Source organism: Catharus ustulatus, chromosome 15 (genome assembly GCF_009819885.2).
Source record: "Catharus ustulatus isolate bCatUst1 chromosome 15, bCatUst1.pri.v2, whole genome shotgun sequence".
In the NCBI taxonomy this organism is placed as follows: Eukaryota; Metazoa; Chordata; class Aves; order Passeriformes; family Turdidae; genus Catharus; species Catharus ustulatus.
In genome coordinates, this window is record NC_046235.1 from 18,277,201 (window position 1) to 18,296,702 (window position 19,502).

Sequence of the window (19,502 nt, forward strand, 5' to 3'; positions counted from 1 at the left end):
GGCCTGTGGGCAGGGTGCGGCCGCCATAGAGAGTGAGTCCTCCGGGACAATAGGGGAGAGTCCTCCAGGACCGTAGAGAGTGAGTCCTCCAGCGTCATAGAGATGAAGTCCACCAGGGTCATAGAGAGTGAGGTCCTCCAGAGCCATAGAGAGTGAAATCCTCCAGTGTCATAGAGACAAAGTCCTCCAGGGTCATAGAGAGTGAGGTCCGCCAAGGTCATAGAGACGGAGTCCTCCAGGGTCATAGAAAGTGAGTCCTCTGGTGGCCAGAGCAGCAGCGCCCTCAGGCCCGCGCTCTCTATCGCCGCTGCCATCCCCGCCTCATCATTGCCGCGCCCGGGCCGGGTCCCTGTTCCTGTCTCTGTTCCTGTCTCTGTTCCTGCCTTTGTTCCTGCCTTGGGTACTTTGCGGTTTGTTTGGTTGGGCAATCATCCAGCTTTCATGGTTTAATTTGTAAACCCATGGTATTTAATTATCTTTCATGTTTGATGGAAAGCTATGCAACCAGAAGAAAAGGAAATTTATAATTTTAATATTTATTTCCCTGCAAATTTTTGAGCTAGCACAACTGGTGGAAGCGGCTCCCGGGTGACTTTGGCAGCACGGGCAGGTGGGATTTTGCAGAGCTGTGGTGTGATTTATGTCAGGGCTCGGGGCAGCCTGACTGCCAGATCCCTCACAGAGGGGATCACAAAGCCCTTTCCTATCGAATATCCCAGAATAGCCCGGTGAACCCTCCGTCGGTGACGTGTGAGGGCTATTTCCAGCAGCCCAAGGAAGAGCCTGTCACACACTGCAGCCAGGGATTATTTTAAGCCCACGTTTGTGGTTGTGTTTGGCTGGCGTTAATGAATTCCCAGACTGAGCTGGGATTGCAATGAGCTGTAAAATGAGGCTGGAGCTTCTGGGAGGACACTGGGACGCACAGTGCTGGTGGGATTCTGTGAAATCACAGATGTTTCTTGTGAAGATCACAGGAAAAGGAGGGTGCTGCGTGTGCCAGGCAGGGATTGTTATGTGAGTGAGTTTTGGGAGTGTCTGGGGGCTGCAGGGGATCAGGAGTGTCCATGGAATGAAGCACAGGGCTGATGCCTGGAGAGGCTGACCTGGAACAGAGCTAGACAGTATTAAAGGAATAAAGGAGGGATTTATTAAAAACCCTTCAAAGGATTCACCTTGGGTAGTGCAAGAGCTCAGCTGTGCCTCCACCATCCCACCCAAGATGGACCCAGAGTCAGGAGTTTTCCCACTTTTATCAGTTTTGTTCTAATTCCATATTGGGGTTCCAGCCTCAGGTTCTGCAGTCCCAGATTCTCTCCTCCATTCCCTGTTTGCACTTTTGGGGGCTGGAGCTGCAGCGTGTCCTTGGTTCTGGGCTGGAAAAGGATTGTTTTGTGTGCCTGGGCTGGGAGGAGAACCTGGAGCACTTTGTGTGGAGTTCAGAGTCACACACCAATACAGAACCTGGAACACTTTGTGTGGAGTTCAGAGTCACACACCAATACAGAGCCTGGAACACTTTGTGTGGAGTTCAGAGTCACACACCAATACAGAGCCTGGAACACTTTGTGTGGAGTTCAGAGTCACACACCAATACAGAGCCTGGAACACTTTGTGTGGAGTTCAGAGTTATATCCTAACGCAGGGCGGAGTCTGGGAAATATAAAAACTAAAACTTGAGGCATCAGGGTGGATACTCTGAGGAACAGAGAGAAGCCAAGTGAAAAACCTAAAATGCATCTGTGTTCCCAGGGCTGTGCAATATTCTCATCCAGAGCAGCTTCCTCAAGGACCTCAAGGTCAAACACCTCGTTAATATTCCGTCATTAGCGATGCAATTCCCAGGCAGTGCCTCTGGGGCAGGAGTCTTTGCTGTCACTGAAACAAGGAGCAGCCAGAACACGCCGTGTGTGACACACAGCACTGCCACACGTGTTTCCTCGTGGAATTAAAAGTGTTCCTAATTGTTCAGTTTCACAAAACGTATACAGGGAAGTATCAGGATTAGGTTGGTGTTGGGATGAATCCGATCCCTCGTGCTTTCATCCCAAAATTTCCTTGGCAGAACCTTTCACACTGCTGAGGGGAGCAGCTCCAGTGTCCACTGCCCTCTCCACTGCTGGGACCATGGAACATCCCAGGAACTTTTAGGGTTTTTTAAAAAAAAATTGTTTAGCTCTTTAGTAGTTCCTGTTCCTTAAAAGAATTTTTTCTCTCACATGCCTACAAAGCACTTGGTGGCCAAACGCTGCCCTGGAAAACACAATGTGTCTGCTCATTCAAACTGCAGCAAGAGGGCCCCAGTGAGGTATAATAACATTAAAATATTCTGTGATGATTATAGACCAAGTGTGCTGTAAATCCTGCTGGACATAAAGCAATCACATGCTGAATTTTATTGGGAGCACGGTGGCTATAAAATTATCCTTTAACACAATCTCAGATTTATGACACCTTGTATTTCCAACCTGGGATCAATCAAACCCAGCCCTATTTCTGCTGTAAATCAGAACATGGAATTCCAGAGCGGTTTGGGTTGAAAGGACCTTAAATCCCCTCCATTCCTCTGCTGTAAATCAGAATATGGAATTCCAGACCGGTTTGGGTTGAAAGGACTTTAAATCCCCTCCATTCCTCCCCCTTCCCCAGGCTGCTCTGAGCCCTGTCCAGCCTGGCCTTGGGCATCTTCAGGGACGTCTGAATCGCAAAATAGAAATTCTAGGGAGGCGTTTAAGTCCTTTTCTGAAAAAACTTTGTTTCCAGAAACTGTGCTTTTATTATCATTAAATCTCCCGTGTGTGCGCTGCTTCCACCCACCACACCTGTCACATCACGGACAAGGAAAAAGTTCCACTAAATAGCATTTCCGCAGCACGAATCGCCTCAGACTGAGGGCAATAACTCAGCAACCTTTACAGCGCTGCCAAGCTGTGACTTTATCTCCTTTTTCTGCCATTCCGCGAAGCTTAGGAAGGAAATAAATCCCTTTGGCCGAGGGGCAGGGCGGGGAGCGCGGGACGCCCTCAGCGCTCCCGCCCCCCGCGCGCTCTCGCGAGATCTCGGCCGCCCTCGGCGCGGCCCGGCCCGACGGGATCTTTCGAGAATTGCCGGTGCCGCGCTCCCCCTCAGCGCCGCCGCCATGTCCGTGGTGGGCATCGACCTGGGCTTCCAGAGCTGCTACGTGGCCGTGGCCCGCGCCGGCGGCATCGAGACTGTCGCCAACGAGTACAGCGATCGCAGCACGCCGTGAGTGAAGCCGGGAGCCGCGCTGAGGCGGCGGCAAGGCACCCGCGGGGCCCGGCGTGGCGGGGCCGGGGAGGGAGTGGAGCGGCGGGACCGGGAGGAGCGGAGGTGTAAAGTGCTTAAAGAGAAGCCGTAAAGCGCGGCAGACACGGAGGGGGCCTCGGGACCTGCTCAGCTGCCTTTCGTAGAATCACAGAGGCATAGGGTGTTAAGGGGTTGGAAGGGACCTTAAAGCTCATCCAGTTGTACCCCTCTGCCATGGGCAGGGACACCTGCCGCTATCCCAGGTTGCTCCAAACCCAGGGATGGGGCATTCACAGTTTCTGTGAGCAGTCTGTGCCGGTGCCTGCTCACCCTCACAGGAAAGCATTTCTACCCTATATCTAACTTAAATTTCCCTTCTTTCAGTCTGAAGCCGTTCCCCCTTGTGCTGTCAGCCCAGTTCCTGATGCAGAGCCCCTCTCCGGTTTCCTTGCAGCCCTTTCAGACGCTGGAAGACTCTGAGGTGTCCGCACAGCCTCCTCATTCCAGGCTGAGCAGCCCCAGCTCCCTCAGCCCTTGGGGGCAGCACGGCCGGTTTGTCCCCCCCGGGCGGGGCTGTGCTCTTGGCATTGGAAGGACGGGGGCTGCTGGAAGTGCCAGCCCTTAATTCCCTGTGTGTTCATGGCCGTGTTCTGGTACCGCGGCTGTCACTGCCCTGCGGTCCAGGGAGGGGAGGGCTGAGCTGGGGCCGGGCTCTGTGGGAGCCCCATGGCTTGTCCTGCTGTCGGAGTTTGGAGAGCTGCTCAGCAGCCTGCAGTGCCAGGACGAGGAGAACGGCTTCAAAACTGACAGGAGGTTTTGGTTGGATCTTGGGCAGGAATTGTTCCCTGGCAGGGTGGGCAGGCCCTGGCACAGGGTGCCCACAGCAGCTGTGGCTGCCCCTGGATCCCTGACAGTGCCCAAGGCCAGGCTGGACAGGGCTTGGAGCAGCCTGGGACAGTGAAAAGTGTCCCTGCCGTGGCAGGGGTGACACTGGATGGGCTTTAAGGTCTTTCCCAACCCAAATAATTCCATAATTCCATGATACAATGTGATCAGTATATTCTAGCCCTGTTCATGTCATGATCCCTCCAACCACATACTCAGGAGGGTGCGTTGCCTTCATTAATTAAAGAACTTCCTGAGGAGAGAGAGGACTGGGATAAAACTCAATGAATGAGTTGCGAAATCAAAGTGGAAAAAGAATTTGAATCAAGAATTGGGCATCAGGCCTGGAGAGGAGCTATGGGGAAAGCTGTTCTAAAAGTGTTTCTGGAGCTTCCCCTCCATTGCAGTATGGCTTTATTTAAGCAGACCCTGAAGTAACTGTCTTGGTGAGACAGTTGTATAATCTTCACTGTTTGGGTTTTTTTAGATCCCTCTCATCGCTTCAGAAAGCCCAGAGTGACCTTGCTTCTCGTTAGACAATACATCACTGTTTCCTTGCTCCTGTCTCTAAGCAATGAATAAATGGAGGAGGAAATTTTGAATTCAGCTTGTGTGCTCGAGTATCTGGAGATCTCTTAAGTGTTCTCAATAACGTGGAAGTTTAAAGGTTAGATGTGCTGGGAAAATATTGAATGTGGAGAATATCAGAGCTGTGCTCTAAGAGCTGTAGGTATTTGGCCTTCATGAAGTTCTGCTAATAAATATATCTGTATATTTGAGATGTGAGCACAAATCTCCCTTGTTGAAGGAGATGAGCTAAATAAAATACCTGACACAGTGCATCTCTTGGGAAGTGATTCAGTTATGGGAGCCTGAAGTGAAATTGTGAAAAATGAGCGTAATGAAAATGAGGGGGTTTTAACAGGACTTAATCTCCAGGTACTGTTCTGAGGGAATGCAGAAAACCATTCTGCAAGCAGACCCTTCTATTAAAACAACTTCTACATGGTTTTTAAGTGACTTGGAATCAGAAGCTTGGTTCAAAAAGTCAGTGCTGAGCAGTTGTTAGAGTGGGGAAGCCATGCAAGGGTTGTGACAGTTTCCTCAGGCTCCTGGTCAGGTTAAACACTGGGGTTTGTGTGTGTTATTGGAATAATTTGTGTTATTAGAATAAACCCCACTGAGTGCTTGGACTGAGTTCAGTGGCACAGTGACACTCCCACAGAATCTGGTACTTGCATTCTTCTGGAATGCTGTAAAATCTGAACGTGCACATCCCAAAGCTGTGCAAACTGTGTTTGTGCATGGAAAAGGGCAGAGAGAGGTAGTGGAGTCTGAGAGGAAAAAGATAGATAGTTAATTATTTCTGTAGGGATGAAGGGCCTTGAGTTCAATGGGATCATTGTGATGGAGCTGGTGATCAGAGCACAGGACAAGAACTGTCAGGGGACAGGGATCTTCCCAGGCAGCAGCAGTGGTGGGAGGGTGAGGAGGTGTCTCCAGGCATGTGAAGCAGAGATTTGAACTTTCTAAACTTGTTTCATGAGTCCTCTGATGACCTTCTGAATGTTTCTACTTAAAATGCACTGGTTAGTTATTCAGCTTCCAGAAATTGTGTAATAGTGTCATTTGTATTTCATGAGTTTACTGCTTCTTGTGAGCTGATTTGGGGAATGAGACTGGTGGAAAATTCTTCCTTCTCTCCTTCCTGGTTCCACTCACCTCTGTGCTGGGTCCCTGCCAAGGCTCTCCTCTAGATCAGTGCATTTGTGTTGGTGAGGGGATCTTGGTTTGTGGATTCAGCAGTGAAAGTAGCTGGGTTTTTGGGTTTTTTTGTCAGAGAGGGGCAACAATCGATGTCTTAATTCCTTGCAGGAGACCCGAATAAATTAGTAACCAATTCCCTATCCTGGGCTCTTTAGATTTTTACCTCCTTTTCCACTGGTGTGGGCCTGAGGATCTGCAAAGCACAATTTATCTTTTTTTTTTCTAACTTGTCTCATGAAAAGTTGTTACAAACAACTGCAGATTCGTTCAGGAATGTTAATTCTGTTGTAGCACATTCTTTAGACCTTGTTGCATTTGTGAAGTTGTTAATGATTGGAAGAAGATACAAACCCAGTGCAATTCTATCACCCCATCCTTCAGGTCTGGTTTTGACAGTTTGTGCTTGGAACACCCAATTCCAAACCTCAGGCTGGGCTGGAATGTTTCCTGTGGCATCACCCTGCTCTAAAGCACATTCTTAATCTGCTGCACGGAGAGCAGCTTAATTAGACTTTGGGTATGTTGTGTGAGCAGTAGGGATCTGCTTGCCTAATGGCAGGGTTCCCCCCACCCAGTTTACCTCAGTGGCATGAGCAGCTTGGATTAGAGGGCTGCATTTGTTTTGTTAGGGCTCCTACAGTTTGTTAAATATGTAAATCAAGAGGCTTAATCAGCCAAGGAATTTCTCCAAAAAGGAGGAATTCTCTATTCAGAACTGCAGGCTGTCCCAAAGCAGAGGGGAGTAAAACATAATTTCTCTTTTTGTGCTCCATGTTGTTTCAGTGGGTTCAGATGGACCTCTGAAAAACCAATGTTTCTCTGCAGGTAGTTTCTTCCTGCCCTGGAAGGGTTTGCCTTCAAACTGGCAGCTTAGTTAGCATCTGCTGCAGACGTGTAGGAACGATTTCCTTGGCTGACCTGGTGTTTGTCTGCTGAACAGTGCCATGTTCCCATGTTAATAGCAACCAGCTTTTCTGAGTGCATCACACACCGTGCAGTCACTGAGGCTGCCCAGGCAGGGCTGGGGTGGGGAGCTTGGAGGAGCATGGATGAGTTTGGGGTTGGTGCTGGGTAAATGCAATTACAGTTTTTCCTGCTTTTCCCAGAATCCACACACACTGCAGCGAGTGACCAGCTTTTTAATGCACCAAATCATATTAATTACAGTGACCTTCTAGCCAGTATCAGTACTTTTTACCCCAGAGATGTGCAGCTGCAGAGTCACTGACTGAACTCTCTTTTCCTTGCAGAGCCTGTATATCCTTTGGGCCCAAGAACCGCTCCATTGGTGCTGCAGCGAAGAGCCAGGTGAGCGTGGCTTTGGGTGGAGCAGCTCCAGAGCAGCAGAGTGGCACTGCCCATAACAGATGGCCCTGAGCTGCTGCCCTGCTGTCTCCTGAGCTGATGGACAGCTGAGCTGCCTCAGCTGTTCACCATGGGCTGCTGCTTTTGTCATCTGGCAGAGAAATCTCAGGGTTGATCCTTCCTTGCACATAATGAATTGTACAAAATAAAGCTGTGCCTCTTAAGGAATTCTCGTAACTGCTAATTATTTTTTTCAAGTTGCAGACATAAATTCTAAAGCTAAGCAGTGGTGCTTCACCCTGCCTTAGCTTGTTCCACTTCCTGTGCTTTATGGTGGCTTTTAATTACGTGACTCTGTTCTATAGAATTCCAATAAGTGCACAATTTTGGCAGAAAGGGGGCATATTTGAGTGTAAATACATAGAGGTTTCTTGACCCTCTGTATCTGAATTACAACCTAAATATCTCTCTTGGGTGTTCTTGCCCATAGTCTGAGTTTCTGTTGCTGTAGGCAGGTAAATGTGATTTAAGGACTGAGAAGAAGTTAAGCTGATTTGCCCTACTCGTGGTATTTGGGTCCTGCTATATCAGATTTTATGTTGCTGTGTAAGTAACCCCTACAAAAGATGATTTATTTTCTTCAAGCCTTCCACAGGAAGTGACTAGTCAAACAGTTGGTTTTTCTTAGCCTAAAAAGCCTAGAGGTGCATGGAGATTCTTTATCTAAAATCCAGAAATGCCTGGACACAGCCATGTTATTCAAGAACAGCACAACTGTGCTAGAGCCAAACACAGCTGTGTTTTCTGGAATTGGGTGGCTGCTTAGCTTAACGAAATCCATTGGTGCAGAGCCCTGTAGAGATGAGTATGTCCTGCACAGACTAAGCTTAGAGAACAGCCAGCCCAAGTTACTTAGGAGTAGCCACCTGCCTGAGCCCAGCTCCCAGGTAATGCTCTGTGGAGCAGTGTCTGCTCTCAGTGCTGTGGTTTCAGTGTGTGCTCAGTGATGACTGGGATGGGCTTTGGGGCTTTCACTTCTCTGTGCTGATCTCTGCTGCTCATCAAAGTCAGCCTACCTTTTGTCACTTAATCAAGGTGACAAGATCATCTATGGGGACCTCCTGACCTTTTTAAAGCTCTGTGAGCAGGTCCTTGAGCTGTTTTGTGAGAATATCTGTGTGTTTAGTGTCATGTGCATGTGATGAACCTGAGCTGGAGTTCACATCCATGTGCTTGTTCTGTTTGGGCAATCACTGATTGTAGAAAGGTAGGGAGTAGAGAACAGGTAGGTGGGAAGGAGGTTTTGCTAACAGTTCTGAAGAGTTTCCTGCACGAACACTATGAAATTTGAGTGCTGTTGTAATCAATATTTTATAGACTTGGCTCAGTTTTTAGTGTACATTTTATTTTCCATCTCAAATTCCTGTAGGTTCCCTGAGCAACCAGAGGGAAGTTGCCTCCCAGCACCTGCCCAGATACTGTTAAGATACAAATGACAAAATTACTCTGGCTGGAGAAGCATGAGAACAAAACTCTGTCTTCTGTTTGAAATTCAGATGTTGCCCTGCCACGTTGTATTAAAGATTTCTTTTCCTCTAGGTTATTTCAAATGCAAAGAATACAGTACAAAGTTTTAAAAGATTTCATGGTCGTGCATTCTCAGATCCCTTTGTTCAAGCTGAAAAAGCAAGCCTTGCCTATGAACTTGTCCAGCTGCCAACAGGCTCAACTGGCATCAAGGTAAGTCTGGCATGTTTGAGAAAGAGCCAGAGGAGGAAACTGATAAAGTTTCTTTTATTTCCCTGTTTTGAATCTGCTCGCTGCAGTTTGTGTTCTCTTTGAATGGAGAGCCTTAATGGGAGGGGAATAAAGGGCTGATAATGGGGCTGGTGCATGGGTTCCACTGCAACATAATGAGTGTGCACAATTTTTATTTGAAGGCCATGTATATGGAAGAAGAAAGAAACTTTACAATTGAGCAGGTGACAGGAATGCTTCTGACCAAATTAAAGGAGACCGCTGAGAATGCGCTTAAGAAGCCTGTGGTTGATTGTGTTGTTTCTGTAAGTATGGAATCCCCCAAAACACACTTAATTACTGCCTGAGCTGGGATGGCTGCAGCATTACATTAAATCTGATTCAATTGGCCAGGAAACTCGAATGTCCAGGTATCAAATTTCTGTTTAAAATGAGTTTTACACCTTTTAGAAAATAGACTTATATCGTTAATGGTCTTAAATTGCTGCTAATTAGCAGCACAAATAATATTTGATACCTGTTTCTGATGATGTGCTCCAAAAATGAGTGGCTTGTGATATGGAATGGAGAAAGCAACTTTGTCTTTATATAAGTTTTTATTTTTTGCTTTTTCTCTCTTGCAACTGAAATGAACCCTTTTGAAGGAGGCCTCAGCTGTGCTCCAGGAGCTCACTGTTTATTTACCCTTGTAGCTGTTTCCTGAAGGTGGCTCCTGTAAATGTTAATATTGGCTCTCTGACCTCCTTGCAGGTTCCTTGTTTCTACACAGATGCAGAAAGGAGGTCTGTGATGGATGCTACCCAGATTGCTGGTCTCAACTGTCTGAAACTAATCAATGAAACAACTGCAGGTAATTCCTTCCTCTCCCTCATCAGTGTTACAGCTCTACTACATCAAAGGGCTTTTATTCTGCCAGTGAGCCTTTCTGGAATTACAGCTGGTTTTATACACCTGAAATAGATGAGTTGATCAGAAAGTTTCTCAAATTCTGTTTTTTATTGCTTTACAAAGGCATAAAGATATCTGTGAATATCTGTTTTCTGCAGCTGAGGGAGGGCTGGTGCTGTTCAATGTTCTTCCATGTTTCTTTAGCATTGGGCATTTTGTTTATTCAGTGTCTGCAGCTTGAGAAGCCCAATGAAATGCTAGTGCTGATTCCTGATTACCACTAATTTCTTGATTATTGCAAACCTCTGTGTCCTAACTATACTTTTATTTCTGTAGTTGCCCTTGCATATGGGATCTATAAGCAAGACCTGCCTGCCTTGGAAGAAAAGCCACGGAACGTTGTTTTTGTGGACATGGGGCATTCTGCATATCAAGTTTCTGTTTGTGCATTCAACAAAGGCAAACTGAAAGTAAACAAGCTGTTACACATCCATTTGAATTATCTGTAGAACATTCATCAGCACATCCATGGCCTGCCTGCCTTCACAGAGGGGAATCCACACAGCTCAGTTCATGTTCTTAAAATTGCACTTTGTCTGGAGCAAAAAGTAGGGCACAGAACTAGAGAGCTTTTGAGCACTGTGTGGAGGAAGCAAACATGTCTTAATCAGCAGACTCTGGCAGAGAATAAAAAACCTGGATTAAATGGTTTATTCAGAAATTATCATATCTGACTGTGCTGCTTTAAAAAAGATACTCCAGTTCATTCATGAGATCTGGTTAAAGCAGGAATTCCTGCAGTGGTGTAAGTGACAGACATTGTTTGTGAACCCTCACTGTGGTGCTCATGTAAAGAGAAGAAACATTCCTGGGTGCTTTAAGCTGCCAGTGGAAGCTCAGCAAATGACAGTGTACTTCTGAGTGCACACTGCCAAAGCATTGCTGTTTGCCAGCAAATATTAACATTTCTTACCAGCACTTTATCATTGTTGTTATTATTATTACCATGTGGACTTGGCAGTTACAATACCTTTGTCATGATTGGCTGGAGAAACAGGTGTTAAATGTAAAGTGTGAGGTAATGAAATGCAGAGAAATGTTCTGACAATCATTTTCTCATGGTTTTATTCAGTGAGGAAATGTAACCTTTGTGTTTCTCTCGGATTTGTTGTTTAAACCAAGCCATGGCAGTGTGGAAGGGATGCCTTGGGGTCCAGAGTGCAGGGCTCTTAGGCAGAGTAGAGGCCACAGCCATCTGAAGGGGAATTGAGGGTAATGATTTCTGTTCCTAAAAAACTGCTGGTGTGTTTACAGAGCAGAATGAGCTGAAGAGGGTGGGCTACAGGTGTTCTTTGCAGATAATTCCTTCATCAAAAGGAGCACCTGTTGTAAGAGTTAATATCATTTATTTTCTTCCTGTTTTATTTTTAGCTTGGTGGAAGCATGTTCCACCCTTTGGAGGCATCAAATATTAGTCTGGGATATGACTCAAACTGGCAGTGGCTAAGCAGAATTTGGAAACAGATCTGCTCCCAGCACAAGCTATGGAACAGATTGTGTTGCTCAGTCCTGCCCTATCTCCCTGCATTCCTTTTAGAGCAGTTGTCACCTCATTCCAGGAAGGCCGCATTTCTTTGACTTAGAGTTGAGCTGTATTTGAAACAAAGCACTGTGATGTTAACTGCTGATTGCTTTCATTGTTCATGGCACATTGTTCTGTAACTGAAGGGTTCCCTTCCTTTAAGGTTCTTGCTACAGCCTTCGATACAACCCTTGGAGGCAGGAAGTTCGATGAGGTGTTGGTGGAATACTTTTGTGAGGAGTTTGGGAAGAAATACAAACTGGACATCAAGTCCAAGATCCGAGCGCTGCTGAGGCTGTACCAGGAGTGTGAGAGGCTGAAGAAGCTGATGAGTGCCAATGCCTCTGACCTGCCCATGAACATAGAGTGCTTCATGAACGATATAGATGTGTCTGGAACCATGAACAGGTAACCTTGGCTGCTCTGCAAGGGGAAACTTGGAGTGCCCTTCAGGCAGTTAAAAACTTGGTGTGAAGTGTCAGCTCTTGGGACTGCAGGGAAGTGAGAAATCAAAGAACAGCATGTGCAGGAATGCTGCTGGAAGTGAGAATGTCTAGAGCCTGATCAGTGGCCTTGAGTCAGGAGGGAGGGCTGGGAATGTTGCAAGGATGCCAGGGTTACTGGAACCAGCTTTTGTCTGGGAGAATGTAGTAAAGTATAAAGCTATGTCTGGGGGAGAGAAAACCCTGCAGTACACAGTGAAAGGGGCATTCCTTCAGTTTGGGCATCCTGTTGTTTGCAGTGTTGCTTATGGTGTGCTCAAGCTTTGTTTATGGCTTTTTCCAACAGAAGCAAATTTTTAGAGATGTGTGAAGGACTCCTGGCCAGAGTGGAGCCGCCCCTTCGCAGCGTGCTGGACCAGGCCAGTAAGTGGGGGGTGTGGATGCTCTGAGTGCACACAGCAACCAGCCACAGTGCAGGCTTCCTTTGCATGTTGGGCACAAGGGTTTACCACAAACAGCAATTTCTTGCTTAGCTGTTACAAGATCAAAAAGCTTTCTCACTCAAGCTAAGGGCTGAATTTTTTATGCTTAGAAACTTAGCCTGAAGTTGGTCTATTAAAACTTCTGGTTTATGATGTTGGTGTATTCATGTGAAAGAGAAACATTTCATCTATTGTCTGACTCCTTTCTAGGGTTGAGGAAGGAGGAGATTTATGCAGTAGAAATAGTTGGTGGTACTACAAGAATCCCTGCTGTAAAAGAGAAGATCAGTAAATTTTTTGGCAAAGAAGTCAGTACAACCCTGAATGCAGATGAGGCTGTGGCACGAGGCTGTGCACTGCAGGTAAATACTGCTGTTTGTTTTAGCTCTGAGAATATTAAGCAGCATCAATAACTGTTTGCTGAATGAAATGCTTGTTCAGCTCAAGTCTGAAGGTGTAATGTGGCTTTTGTGCTCTTGCAGTGTGCAATTTTGTCCCCGGCTTTCAAAGTGAGGGAGTTTTCTATCACAGATGTGGTACCATATTCCATCTCCTTGCGATGGAATTCGCCAACAGAGGAAGGCCTGAGGTAAAACCTGTACAATCTTCTTGCATGTCTCAGCTTCAAATGACTGGTGATGATTAGAATAAATAACAAACATCAGTAAATACCCTTAGAACAGGGTGTTTGCAGGGTTCAGTGCCCAGTTAACATTTCTGAAGTTAGTGATGGTAGAAAACAAAACAGAGGTTGAGTGGCAGTTTGGCACTTGCTGCATGGCTGTTGGTGTTACTTAACCTGAAACATCAGGACGGTCTTGTCACTTCTTGAGGAAGCTTTTCCCCTAAGAGTATCTAGAAATGTTTTGTTGCCTTGCCAGCTGTGTTGTCATACTGAGCACAGGCTGTGTTTTCTCTTGCAGTGACTGTGAGGTGTTCCCCAAGAACCACCCTGCTCCCTTCTCCAAGGTCCTCACTTTCTACAGGAAGGAGCCCTTCACTCTGGAGGCCTACTACACTTCCCCCAAGGAGCTGCCTTACCCAGACCCTGCTATAGGTCAGCACCATTCTGTACCTTTAACTAAGAGTCTTTTCTGTCTAATAATGTAGTCTGGACATGCAGCCTGCTGCAGATGATCTCAGGACAACATTTCAAATGGATTTTCAGTAAAATAGCTGGAATAACATGAAGTTTTTGGGCAAAAAGAGAATCCTAATACTGGAGCAAACCTGAAAGGGGCACACTGAGAGTTGTGCAATCTTTTGCTATAATAAAAGTGATGCCAGGTTTTACATAAAGAATTCCCAATAGCTGTGCCCCAGCATTGCTGAGTAAAAAACCTGCATTGTCCAACTTGAGCAGGTTTTAACATTCCCTGAGCACACTGCAGTGAGCTGTGTCAGCAGAAGTTGTGTTTGCTTTGCATTCAGCACTCAGGTTAATCAAAAGTGTTTGGTTTCTTTCTCTGTGTTCAGCTCACTTCTTGGTTCAGAAGGTCACCCCTCAAACAGATGGATCCAGTTCCAAAGTGAAAGTCAAAGTCAGAGTAAATATCCATGGCATCTTCAGTGTTTCAAGTGCATCTCTGGTGGAGGTTCATAAATCTGATGAGAACGAGGAGCCGATGGAGACAGATCAGCACGCCAAGGAGGAAGAGGTAACAGAGTCACTGCCCCCAGCTGCTCAGAATCCCCCTGAGGCACAGCTGGCCAGGGTCTCAGGCTTGTGTAAGGATGTACTAGGCATGCCCACAACTGAAATATGAGATGGAGTAGTCATTGTTGTGTGTTACACCAGTGATAGATGTCTTGAGACCAGGATTTGAGGTATAGATTAAATTCTTAATGATGGAGCTGTGGCTTGCTGGAACACGGACTCCAACTCATAATTTATTCCTTGAGTTTTCATTCTGTTTCTTTTGCCTGAAGAGCATTAGAGGTGTTAAGGGATCAGCCTAGGAACTGAAGCAATGATCTGCATTTGTTTAATGTGTGAATTTCTCTGAATTTCAGAAGATGCAAGTAGACGAGGAGCAACAAAAGACTGAAGAGCAGCAGCAAACCCAGCCTGAAAATAAGGCAGAGTCTGAAGAAATGGAGGTAACAGGAGCATTTGAGATTTTATTTTCATGAGATTCCTGAGAATATGAGGAGTGTGAGCACATCTGCTGCCTTTGTCATAGTTCTGGAACGTGAACTTTTATTTCAGTGCACTGGTGGTTTATTGTGATTAGAGCTTTAGAAAGGACACAAATGGCACTGATAACTGCAGACCTGTCAGGTGACCCAGTACTGGTAAAATGGGGGAACTCTCCTGTTCAGGGAAGAAATAATCATCTAGTTTTCAATAACTTGAATACTAGAACAGTGTTCTGCCATGAGCACCCTCCCCCACGAATGTGGACAGTGCCCAGAAAAGGTCAGTGGCTGCATTCATTATCTCAGGCTTCAGCAGCTGAGGAGTCAGAATGGCAGGGAGTTCTTGCTTCTCTTGCTGGGGTGCTAACTCCACTTTTCTGGTGTAGACCTTGGCTGCTCCCCTTGAACTGAGTGGTGTTTATGTATTTTTAATGCAGACTTGTCAGGCTGACTCAAAGGACAAGAAGGTGGATCAGCCACCTCAGGCCAAGAAGGCCAAAGTGAAGACGACCACCGTGGACCTTCCCATCGAGAACCAGCTGGTGTGGCAGATAGGGAAGGACATGCTCAACCTGTTCATTGAGAACGAGGTAAACTCTTCCTGCCCAAGCTAAAAATGTCACTTGCTGATCTCCAGACATGTTGTTGTTCATTAAACATGGTTAAGGATGGTCAAGGAAAGGACTAAAAGGAATAAAAAATGCAGTTAGAAGTTGAAAGTGAGCAGCAGTGCCCTGTGGAGGCAGAATACATTCACTGTTCTGCAGGTACAAGGTGGAGGTGACCCTCAGGGTGCAGATTCCTCAGCTGGAGGAGGATTCTCCTGTGCTGTATTGGACATCACACCAAAACTGAAATGGGTGTTCAGTCACATGCTGTGTTGGAGCGGTTCTGTAAAGGACAGTTCTGCAAAACCTTGATCTGGTTTGAGCCTTTTCTAAACAAGGTGTCCTGGAAACAAATGTTAAATATTGAGCTTTTTAGCCAATTCATTTGACACTTTGTTCACAGGGTAAGATGATAATGCAGGATAAGCTGGAGAAGGAGAGGAATGATGCCAAGAATGCAGTGGAGGAGTACGTGTATGAAATGAGAGACAAACTCTGCGGTGTTTACGAGAAGTTCGTCAGTGAGGATGTGAGTATTGCTGCTGGCTTGTCCTGAACCACTGTGGTACAATCAGCAGCTGATTCAGTAACTCTTGACCTGTATCACATACTATATTTACATAAATTACATATTCAGACTTTACATTTGAAGAAGTAATTGTAACCTTTCTGGCTCTGATGATAATTACTAAATGTGGGCACCTGTATCTGAACTGGTTGCCTAAAAATCTCTTGGCATTATTATTAATTAGCTTTCCCTGTTGTACTGCAGGAGCTTGGTGTGTAATGAGTTTAACTCATTTTAGAGATGAATTTCTGGACACCTGACTGCACCTCCCTTGACTGCAGTGGAGCTTTGCCAGCCAGGTGTCTGCAGAGCTCAAGCTGGGACATAGCAGGGGACATTTGTGGCACTTTGCTAAAGAAAAGTTTCCCTCTGTTCTCAGGCTTGCTCATGTAGTGACAATGAAAATGTGCAGGGGACAAAAAAGCCTTTGTGTGACAGTATTTGATCTGTCACATATGATTCTTCTTTGGGCCTGGAATCCACCACAAAGCTGTACAGAAAAGTATTTTATTTCTTATTTTTCAGTCAAATAGGATAAAGAGTTCCAGACAGAGTTCATATTCTAAAAATACAACCCTTCCAGAAAGGTTCCAGGTACCATTTAATGCCATTTGTCACCTAATAAATGATGTCACCTGCCTGTTCTGTGTGTGCATTGCTGCAGGATCGCAACAGCTTCACACTGAAGCTGGAAGATACAGAAATTTGGCTTTATGAAGATGGTGAAGACCAGCCCAAACAAATATACATTGATAAATTGGCAGAACTGAAAGTAAGTGGTTCTTACATTCCTGTGGGGATTTATTGAAGCTGGAGAGCTTTGCTCCAGTGAGGAGCTGTCTGGGCTCTGCTAATTCTGAGGTAACAAACAGCCTTCTTTGGATTGTGGTGTGTGAGGCGTCGATATCCAACAGGGCTGAGGGGGGCTCAGTGTCTCCTGAAAGTTGAGGGGAGAGTCAGAGTTCTGAGGGGTTCAGGAAAGTTGTTGTGTCCTGTCAAACCTTGAGGATCCCTCGGTGATGCTCCATGAGTTTTGTATCTGTTGTGCTTTGTTTCAGACTCTGGGTCAGCCTATTCAGGCAAGATTCCAAGAATCAGAGGAAAGACCAAAAGCATTTGAGGACTTGGGGAAGCAAATCCAGCAGTACATGAAAGCTGTTCATGGATTCAAAGCAAAGGTATTTCCATACTTAATTTCTGGAAAATGCAAGGAAATGGTACATATATTTTCTGAATTTTAGGTAACTTGCTTCAGACAAAAATCTGTTGCAACCTCCCAGTTTGAGTTCTTGATGTTTAATAGATTTTCAGAAGCGGATTTTGGGCCTTGCAGCATCTCAGTCTCTAATCAGGTGTTGATTTCCTCATGGAGCAGCAGGACAACTTCAGTCTCTGGTTCCCAAGCTGTGGGTGATCAGTTTGGTTGATTTGCTAACCACAGCAGTGGTGTTCAGTGTTTTGAAGCTGAGCTTTGAGGAATTCAGAGGCAGTTTGTGCTCAAGCACTGACTCCTGCTGGGTGTTGCAGGATGAGCTGTATGAACATCTCGATGAAGCAGACGTGGCAAAGGTGGAGAAGAGCGCCAATGAAGCCATGGAGTGGATGAACAACAACCTCAACCTGCAGAACAAGAGGAGTCTTACTTTGGACCCAGTTATAAAAGCAAAAGACATACAAGCTAAAGCAAAAGTAAGTTTTTCTACAAAGCTTACTGCATTTTGTGAATTCTGGCATTTATTTCTCTATCAGAAATCTCAAAAGTACCAGGGAACATCAACCCTATTCCCAGCAGAGGTTTCCAAAGTTGCAGTTCAGCTGTGGGAGACAGAACCCTTTCTGAGGATGTGTTATTTGTGTGTTTGTTCCCTAGGAACTGGCAGGCATTTGTAACCCCATCGTGAACAAACCCAAACCCAAGGTGGAGCTGCCGAAGGAGGAGCAGAAGCCCACGGAACCCAACGGACCATTGGACGGGCAGGGAGACGCCAGGAGCGGGCCCCAGCCCCCCGAGCAGGGCTCTGCCCCCACAGCCACCGACAAGAAGCTTCCAGAAATGGACATTGACTGAATTTCAGCACTTGTTTATATTATTGCAAATTACAATAAAGCTTTAAGTTGTCAACTTTGTACATTCTGAATACAAACTGAAGCAAGTGAATCCCACAGCACTCTTGGTAACTCTTGGAGAGGTTTGGGCAGGGCAGCAGGTCAGAACGTGGAGGTGGCGAAGGACTCGCTCAGCTCAGCAGTGTTTGCCTTTATTGATTGTATTTAGAAGTTTTGGTAGTCTAACTAGACCTCTAGAACAGCCATAAGCTGCTTCTCCATTTGTAATGTCCAGGCTGAGTCTGAAGGAGGGAGACAGCAGCATCTGAAGTCTGATGTGCACCCTGCTCTTCCCTTTCCCTGCGGATTGCAGCGCTGGCACTCCAGGGAGGGCAGGGAGAGCCAGGGCAGAGTCTTCCATTGCTCTTGGTTGGTGTTAACGCCTGCTCTGGACTCACTCCGATTTGCACTGGAACTGTTGATGGTTACAGGGGATTGCAGAGCAGGGGCTGGCTCATCAGCACCTTGATTCCTTAGCCCAGACTGCAGATCAGACTCAGAATGTGCTCCTGGACAGGGGAGTGAGTTTCTCACCAACTCCCCAGCTGATTAGGCCCTGTAAACTCCTTGTCTCTAGTTAAATTAGCTGCTTGTAGAAAGAGTGAATACTTGTATTTCAGCTGCCTATGCTGATAGTTGATTCTGACTTGTTCCTAACTTTTTCTGGCAGGGGTATGCTTGCTTCCACGAGGCCTTCATTTGGAATGCTTGGTTTTTTGTTTGGGTTTCTTTTTTTTTTCCAGGAAAACCAAGAACTGACGGATTATGTTGGTTTGTTTTGTTTTGTTAGGTTATTTTTTTTCTATGAGCTTTATACAATGATTTGCTTCTAGTACTGATTGTCATTAAACTTGCAAAAAATTAATTTGTATGTGTTAAAATCCAAAGCTGAATAACACCCATTCAGTTATTGCAAGAAATAAATGCACTGGATTCTACTGGATCTCCTGCTGCAGCTGTTGATTCCGAGGCAGAGCGGTGTCGGGGTGGAGGGAAGGGCTGGGTTTTGGGGGCTGCTGTGGGTGGCTGTGAGCTCGAGCTCCCTGGAATGAATCACAACCATTCTTTAGAAGGGACCCCCAGAGCTCGGTGAGTCCAACTCCCGGCCCTGCACAGGCACGGCCGCGCTCCCCGAGGGGCCCGTTCAGTGCCCGGGCACCGCCCGCAGCGCGCTCCGAGCACCCCGGGCTGGGCTGGCCGGGCCCTCCCGGCCGCCGGGGGAGCTGCGGGGCCGGGCCGCCGCCTCCTCCTCCTCCTCCTCCCGCCGGCGCTTCCCGTCCCTTCCCGTGCCTTCCCTTTCCTTCCCGTCCTTCCCCGCCGCCGCTCCGGGAGGGGCAGGGCCGGATCCCCCTCAGTGTCCCCGGTCCGCTTCAGTGTCCCCGGCCCGCTCGGCGCGGCCGCGGCTGCCTCGGTGAGGAGCGGGTGGGGCCGGGCCGGGCTGGGCTTTCTGCCGGGGACCGCCGGGCCGGTCTGGGCTCTGTGCTCGGGCCGGGCTCTCTTTTCGGGCCGGGCCGCTCTGGGGTCTCTGTTCGAGCCGGGCCGCTCCGGGCTCTCTGCTTGGGCCCAGCGGTGGCAGCGGCCGGAGCCGCCCTCGGCACGGTGGAGCCGGGCCTGGAGCCCCGCGGCGGTTCCGGACCCGTCACCGCAGGGTCGGGCCTGGCCCGCCGTGCCCCAGCCCAGCCCAGCCCAGCCCGGCCCGCAGCT

At 47.2% G+C, this 19,502-nt stretch overlaps 1 protein-coding gene across 1 annotated transcript; it reads left to right on the forward strand.

The window, feature by feature from the left end:
* The first annotated feature begins 3,060 nt into the window (after positions 1–3,060).
* Positions 3,061–18,741, forward strand: HSPA4 (heat shock protein family A (Hsp70) member 4). The gene is made up of 19 exons (XM_033072830.2): positions 3,061–3,246; positions 7,170–7,227; positions 8,824–8,964; positions 9,165–9,287; positions 9,733–9,832; positions 10,207–10,340; positions 11,616–11,860; positions 12,242–12,318; positions 12,588–12,739; positions 12,860–12,966; positions 13,301–13,434; positions 13,854–14,035; positions 14,391–14,477; positions 14,954–15,106; positions 15,528–15,653; positions 16,357–16,464; positions 16,751–16,870; positions 17,220–17,381; positions 17,563–18,741. The coding sequence occupies exons 1-19, from the start codon at positions 3,140–3,142 to the stop codon at positions 17,758–17,760; spliced, it is 2,514 nt and encodes an 837-aa protein (XP_032928721.1). The 5' UTR covers positions 3,061–3,139; the 3' UTR covers positions 17,761–18,741.
* The last annotated feature ends 761 nt before the right edge of the window (positions 18,742–19,502 follow it).